The 7,698-nt window shown below is 43.6% G+C and overlaps 1 protein-coding gene across 17 annotated transcripts in view; it reads right to left on the reverse strand.

Annotated features, from left to right (window-relative positions):
• The window catches only part of C1H6orf52 (chromosome 1 C6orf52 homolog), a 55,739-nt gene that overhangs the window by 44,489 nt on the left and 3,552 nt on the right, over positions 1 to 7,698 (reverse strand). For 9 of the 17 annotated variants that reach the window (XR_007517234.1, XM_049883701.1, XM_049883665.1 and 6 more), the window contains 3 exons: positions 4,388 to 7,681; positions 3,603 to 3,787; positions 3,208 to 3,376 (listed from right to left, as the gene is read on the reverse strand). Coding sequence is in view for 16 of the 17 variants with exons in the window: in XM_049883701.1 (XP_049739658.1) it covers positions 3,208 to 3,376; positions 3,603 to 3,673 (240 nt within the window). In the remaining variant the exon portion in view is untranslated. The remainder of the gene's footprint in view (positions 1 to 3,207; positions 3,377 to 3,602; positions 3,788 to 4,387; positions 7,682 to 7,698) is intronic. The other 8 variants (XM_049883727.1, XM_049883745.1, XM_049883735.1 and 5 more) reach the window with 5 other exon arrangements.

A 7,698-nucleotide genomic window follows, 5' to 3' on the forward strand; every position in this document is an offset into this window, starting at 1 on the left:
AGCCACTCAGCCCACCCCATGTCTGGAACTCCCTGAAGAACTACAGCAGATCTCTTCTCCCCCAGACTGAGATGGAACAGAGCCAAACGAGACACCAGTGCTTTCTGAGGCCCACCTGGGCAGTGTATGCTGCTGGTTTTCCCGTTAGTGGTAGTTTGAAAAAGTTGAGCTGATGGACCTCCAAAACCGGAGAATCATTCTGAAGGCAACCATTTTCTCTAATCATAAGCAAGTTACAAGGACAGGGCACTCGGGGGCGGGGGGGGGCGCTAATCCATTACCTTGGGGGAGATAAGGGCCAAGGACAGGTGCATACCGCTGTGGAGGAAAAGGGGAGGTGAGAATAGGGCTACGGCATCCCATAAAGGACACACTTTAAAAAAAAAATAGGGAAGACTAAAATGAGGAAGTGTGACTAAAAGAGGGGCCACCACAGAGCCTCGCCATGTTTAGTTCTGCTAACCAGTCTCCTAACTGGGAACACATACCAGGGCGGCACAAATGTGGTAACCACAGTCACTCAACAGAGAACATTTATAATTCTATTTCACAAGTGACAAAGTGCAGACTGTGGTAATAATTTGACCAGAGAGTGGGAGACAGATCCAGAATGTGCCAGCAACAATGGGGAGAAGAAAGGAGAGAAGGGTGGCAGGGAAAGTAGAAAGGTACTATTTCTTAACTTTCTCCTAAACGGAGAGACATGAGGAGATAACTTTCATTTCTGAAGCTGATAATATACTCAAACTTTACTTCCCTATTTAAAGATATAAAGGTAACCACTAGAAGACAGACCACCTCCTAAATAAGAGCAAAAAGGGAAGTATGACAGAAAAAAATAAAGCCTCAGACAATATAACAAAAAAAAAAAAAAAAAAAACATGATGCAAAAGTGACTTGATAGCAAGTTTATCTGTTAAATCAGTAAAACCCAAATTTAGGTAAAAAAAAGAAAAAGGAAAGATAGCCAACTAGATATTTTACATAAGGAGCACACCTAAAACAGACATGAAAAATTGAAAATGAAAAGTTGGGATAAAAATATCCAGCAAATGCAAGTTTTAAAAACCAAGGGTCTAGATTCTAAATTCAATTTAAGTGTTAAGGTAAAGACCATCACGAAGAGGGTATCACTGCGGATATGCAGGAAACAAACTAGGGAAAATATTTACAACACTTTGACAGCAAAGTGCTAATTTCCCTAATATCTTAGAAGTCCCTTAGTAGTTCTAGGCTATTAACTAATAGGTTGGCAGTTCAAACCCACCCAGAGGAACCTTGGAAGACAGCCTGGCGATCTGCTTCCCAAAGGTCACCATCTTAAAAACCCTGTGGAGCAGTTCTACACACGGGGTCGCCGTAAGTCAGAATTGACCCAACAGCAACGAACAACAACATAAATCTCTTACATTCAAGAAAGAGAAAGGGGCACAATCCAATAGATGAAAAGGTCACAGAACACAGACAGCCAGTAAACGTTTAAAAAGATATTTGCCCTCAGTAATAGACAAATGCCTTTCTCACTTTGGGGACTGGCTAATTGTACATCAAAAACACCAAGAAGCAAACACACCCACAACAGTGATGAAAAGTGTAAACTTATGAAGACTTTCTGGCGAGTAAATTGGCAATAAACTCCCCCCCCCCCAAAAAAAACCCAGTGCCATCGATTCTGACTCATAGCGACCCTATAGGACAGAATAGAACTGCCCCATAGAGTTTCTAAGGAGCGCCTGGAGGATTCGAACTCCTGACCCTTTGGTTAGCAGCCGTAGCACCTAACCACTATGCCACCAGAGTTTCCAAATTGGCAATAGCTGTTAAAAATTGCAAATGTTATTTCCTTTAACCTAGCGCTTTTGCTTTCAAACATGTATTAGCAAAAAAAAAAAAATTTCAATTGCTTGAAGATAGGTAAATGGAAGTTTGTGAAAGCGCTACAACAGATGCCAGTCGATAAGAAAACCAAAACCAAACCCACTGCCGTCGACTGCATTCCAACTCATAGCGAGCTGACAGGACAGAGCAGAACTGCCCCATAGGGTTTCCAAGGACTGGCTGGTGGATTCGAAATGCCAACCTTTTGGTTAGCAGCCGAACTCTTAACCACTGTGACACCAGGGCTCCCAGTTGATAAGAGAGGAGCTAAATCACAACATACCTAAACGCACACTTTTTTAAAGAAAGCTCTCAATACAACATACAAAGAAGAGGAAAGCTAACCAGTAAGTACTGTATAGTCTGTCCATTCTTATCCAAAACATCTCACCTCCCCAGAGACAAAGCCCAGCCATATTGGATTAGCTGGAGTACAGGGGGAAAATCTAGAGGGTGAAGATTCACTTTAACAGGGCTTTCCTGTAGGTTCGGAGGTATTTTGGGGTGTGGGAAGGCTTTCCCTTTCTCCATGGTCTCTTCGAATATAGTTTTTAAAATACATTACTTTAGTCATCAAAATATTTCAAAACTCCTTAAAGTGTGTTAATGTTTGCTGTTATAACCAAACAAAACAAAAAACTACTTCCTGTCCTACTTTCAATGTTTAAGAGTAAAATCTGCTGAAAGATGACAATTATTTTGTTTGTGGAAGTGAGAGTTTATAATTGCTTGCAAGTTACAATTTCTTAAGTCATCTGCTTTATTTACTCTAGTGTTAACAGTACCACTTGCCATCAAGTTGACTCTGACTCATGGCGGCCCTGTGTGTGTCAGGGTAGAACTGTGCTCCACTGGGTTTTCAATGGCTCTGTTTTTTGGAAGTAGATCATCAGGCCTTTCTTCCAAGGTGCTTCTGGATGGACTCAAACCTCCAAGCTTTCACTTAACAACTGAGTGTTAGCCGTCTGCACTACCCTGGGACTACTGATATTAACATCAAACCAAAACAAAACCCATTGCCACAGGGTCAATTCCAACTCAGCAATCCTACAAGACAGAGCAGGACTGCTCCATAAGGTTTCCAAGGCTGTAATCTTTATGGAAGCAGACTGTCATATCTTTCTCCCACAGAGCAGCTGGTTCCAACCTCTGACCTTTCAGTTAGTAGCCAAGCACTTAACCACTGTACTGCCAGGGCTCCTGGTATTAACATGGGGGGCAGGGGGAACATGGCTGTGGGAATTTGAGGGGACTTGGATGAGTGAAGAAATGAGAATATTTACATATTGGGCACACAAACAGCATAGGATTCATTTCAGCAAGAGATACCTGAGACGTAATAACCGACGTTCCAGCTGGGTGTTCTGGGGTCTCCCTCGCAGAAAGAATGTGTCCATTTCCACCCACGGCGCAGCCAGAGAGAGGGTAATTGCCCTGTCCTCGCTCACACCAGTGGCAACAGTGGTAACTTTGGAGTGGCTGGACCCCTCGCTTCACCCTAACGTCAGAGGGGAGATGAGAATGATGAGAAGCCATCAAACTAGGCAGGATGACTCACAAATCCGGGGACTTCTTTCCAGGAAGTTTCAAGTAAGGACGATTTCGGCCTTAACTGTTTAATAACACCTATTTTTAAAGTGATATTTTGTAAGTCATCAAAAATAATGTAAGAAACAGAACACTGGGGGCATTCACTTTCATTCAGAGCTGGAAAAAACCCTTACCTTTGCCAGTCCCAGTAGTAATGATTTTGTTGAGCTGTGTCAAAATTTGGAAAACTCTTCTGTCCAGCCATTTATCCAGAACTTTACACAATGAGACGAGGAATCCACAATTTTTGCTCCTGTGAGAAGAATTCCAGCTGCTCTGCTACGAACTCTCAATCCTGGTGAAGTTCTCCCACGACCACCTCAGAGGTAAAAGGTGATTAAACGTATCAGCAATTCCTGCTAGGTAATGAATTGCTTGACTTTCAGGCAATGGGTAAGCTGTGGGTGGGGGCAGGGGTGCATCAGGGTCACCTGGGGGAACTTCTGCAAACTCTTCCTTTCACTTCAAGCGGCCAGCCCCTCCCCACCTGTCAGGCCCAGGAAGCCAGCCAGAACCCAGGCAGGGGACAGAAGGAGGTTGGGTGGTTTCATCACACCCCTGCCATAATAGGTAAGAAAGTCACTTAAAATTTTTCTTATTGTGGTGAAATATATAGTACGTAACAAAAATTTGCCATTTTAAAACCATTTTTGAGGGTACGATTCAGTGACATGAATTACATTCACCTTGTTGTGCTACCATCACCATTGTCCATTTTCAAAAGCTTGTCATCATCCCAAACAGAAACTCTGTACCCCCTTAGGGAGTAACTCCCCATTCTCCTCCCTCCCACCCGCAGTAACCCTCATCTACTTCCTGTCTCTATGAATTTGCCTATTCTAGAAAAGGAAGTCGCTTTTTAATTACTGAAACTGAAGATAAATGTCATGATTTGATGTCCCGTCCCCCCTCCACTTACCTAAGAATAGCTATTGGAACCAACACCATACAAGGGTACTTTCTGATGTTCTAGGGGGCTTTTTTATCCCCTTCAGGTTGAAACCATTATCACAACCAGCTGGAAAAAATCAACAGGTGTGGGAAGAAGTGGTTATCACATTCTCTAAGTTAATGACAGCACCGGGAACATTTTTAAAGAATTGTTTTGTGGTTCAGTATTTTTTAAAAAGCACCATATAGAGAGCAAGATTTCTCAAGCTTCCCATTGTCATCGAGTTGATTCTGACTCATAGCAACCCTATACGACAGAGTACAACTGCCTCGTGTCGTACATAGGATCACCATGAGTCAGAACCAAGGCTTTGAACTGCTTAGTTCAGGTTCGCACCCCTGCTGAGAATCGGCATTTCTAACAAGGTACCTGGCGATGCTGAGGCTGCTGGTTAGGAAATAGGGACCAATTATGAGAACCACTAGTACAGCCAAACCAAACCAAACCCGCTGCCGTCGAGTCGATTCCGACTCAAAGCGACCCTATAGGACAGAGTAGAACTGCCCCATAGAGTTTCCAAGGAGTGCCTGGCGGATTCGAACTGCTGACCTCTTGATTAGCAGCCATTTAGCACCTAACCACTACACCACCAGGGTTTCCACTAGTAGAGCAGTGGGTCTCAAAATTTACTATACATAAGAATCACCTGGAGATCAGACTGAAATCAGAATCTACATTTAACAAGATCCACCTAACAACAATCTCAAACTTCAACACTCAGACAAATCACCTGGGATGTCTTTCAATGCAGATTCTGACTAGACGGATTTGGAGTGAAGCCTGAGATCTGGCATTTCTAGCCAGCTCCCACACACTTTAGGTAGCAAGGTCACAAAATGTCAAGACGTAAGAGGACAAATTTTAAGTCTAAATATAGACACTTGAAGAGTTTGGTTATTTCCCTGCAGCTTGTTTTAAAATAACCATTCGACTAAATAGTCAAGTTCTTGATGTATTCTATATTTACCAATAATCTGAATTCAAAATTCAGATTATTCAATCATTCGCCAATTATTTACTGACCCCCTACTATGTGCAAGGAACCCTGGTGGTGTAGTGGTAAGCATTCGGCTGCTAACCAAAAGGTCGGAAGTTCGAATCCACCAGCTGCTCCCTGGAAACCCTTTGGGGCAGTTCTCCTCTGTTCTGCAGGGTTGCTATGAGCCAGAATTGACCCAACGGCGACAGGTAGCTACATGTACTATGCGCAAGTCCCTGAGTGTCACAAGCGGTTTATGATAGGCTGCTAACCTAAAGATTGGCAGTTCAAACTCACCCAGTGGCACTGTGGAAGGCCTGGCAGTCTGCTTCTGTAAAGATTACAGCCAAGAAAACCCTATGGAGCAGCTCTACTGTGCACACGTGGGGTTGCCATGAGTCCGAATTGACTCAACAATAGTGTTTTTTTTTTTTTTTTTTAACTATGTGCAGGAGTCCCTGGGTGGTGCAAACAGTTATCACGCTGGGCTGCTAACTGAAAGGTTCAAGTCCACCCAGAGGGTTTTTGGGTAGAAGTGCCTCAGAAGAAAGGCACGGCGGTCTACTTTCCAAAAATCAGCCCCTGAAAACCCTATGGAGCAGAGTTCTACTATGACACACATACGGTTACTGTGAGTCAGAACTGACTCAATGTAGCTGGTACTGGTGGTATAGTCTAACATGACTTCTCATGTCTTCAAGGGAATTTTTATTGATTAGCAGCTGTGGCAGACATTGCTAGGTGCCACCCCGCATTCAGGCTCCTTTTCTTCCTTGATAACAAAACCTCAACTTTATTTGGTGTCAGTAATAAACCCCAAACCCATTGCTATAGTGTTGATTCCTACTCATAGCAATCCTGTAGGACAGAGTAGAACTGCCTCATTGGGTTTCCAAAGCTATAATCTTTACAGAAGCGGACTGCCACACGTTTCTCTTGAGGGGAGGTTTGGTGGGGGCGGGGGGGGGAGCAGCTGTTGGTTTTCAAACGCTGCAAGCTTTTAACCACTGCATCTCCAAGGCTACTTTGATGTAACAGGCCCAGCTAAAGGACTACATTTCCCAGCTCCCCCCGCCCTGCAGCTAGAGGTAGCCAAGTGGCCAAAGTCTGACTAATAAGATGTAAACAGAACTGTTCTAAGGGGCTTCAGGAAGACTGCATAAAGGGAGTTTGCTCAGCTAAAGAAGCCTTTTTTGTCCTCCACCCTTTCTCCAGTCCTAGTGCTGAGAATACAGATGTGATGGCTGGAGCTAAAATAACTGCAGTTATTTTTTTTATCTTGGACTATGAGGTGACATCAGGAGGAAGTCATGCATGAGATTACTGGATCTGAAAGAGAGAAGGCATCCGAGTACTTGATAATTGTGGAGTCCCTATTATCAGCACTAGATTGCCGCCTCAGACTTCTTTTATTTAAGGAACAGATGTTTTGCTTAACATGATTCCTAACTACTGTAGCGGTTTAGACATCAAATAAAACATCAATTAAGGGACTTAAGACTTAAGCAATCTTTTTGTAAAAACGTAGTTTTTTTTTTCTTCTCCTCATTTTAGGACTGACTTTATTTTGTACAAAGAAAACCAGAATTTTGACTATGAATGAGTGGGAGATGAGGCTGTAGTTGGAAGGGTATGTGGAAGTTGATCACTGATAATGAGGTGATAGGAGGCTAAGGAAGGGAAAGGCCCAAGTATCATGTTGAAACCACACAGACAGATAGCTGGCAAGAGCTGGGGTGCATAAGACCATCCCCAAGGTTCCGCAGATAAAGATGAACATTCAGGGGCTCTGTAGATGACACTGACATAAATATTTCCCTCTCTGAAAGCCCCAAATACAAACTTCTCCTCTCACCTGGATTATTCCGATGAAGCAAGTGAAGCAAGTTTGTATCAGGACAGACGGCATCCAGGGGAAGGAGACCACTATCTCTGCATCTCCTTGGCTCTAAGTACAAATGGGACCAAAGCCCTCTGGGGAGTACAACCTTATGCAACTCCTGAACCCCTACAGCCTAGCAGATATGCTACCTGCCACATCAAGAAGTATAACTGAACAGGAATAGTCGATTTTCACAGCGCTGCTAACAGAGCCAGTTTTCCCTCTACTGTTTTCTGCTGTTAGCCCAGGATACCCACCTTACCACCAAAAGTAAACAAGTTGCCATCGAGTCAATTCCAAGTCATGGCAGCCTCATATGTGTCAGAGTAAAACTGCGGTCCACAGGGTTTTATGGCTGTGACCTTTCAAAGTAGATTGCCAGGCCTTTCTTCTGAGATGCCTTTAAGTGAGTTCAAA

Source organism: Elephas maximus, chromosome 1, assembly GCF_024166365.1.
Source record: "Elephas maximus indicus isolate mEleMax1 chromosome 1, mEleMax1 primary haplotype, whole genome shotgun sequence".
Taxonomy (NCBI): domain Eukaryota; kingdom Metazoa; phylum Chordata; class Mammalia; order Proboscidea; family Elephantidae; genus Elephas; species Elephas maximus.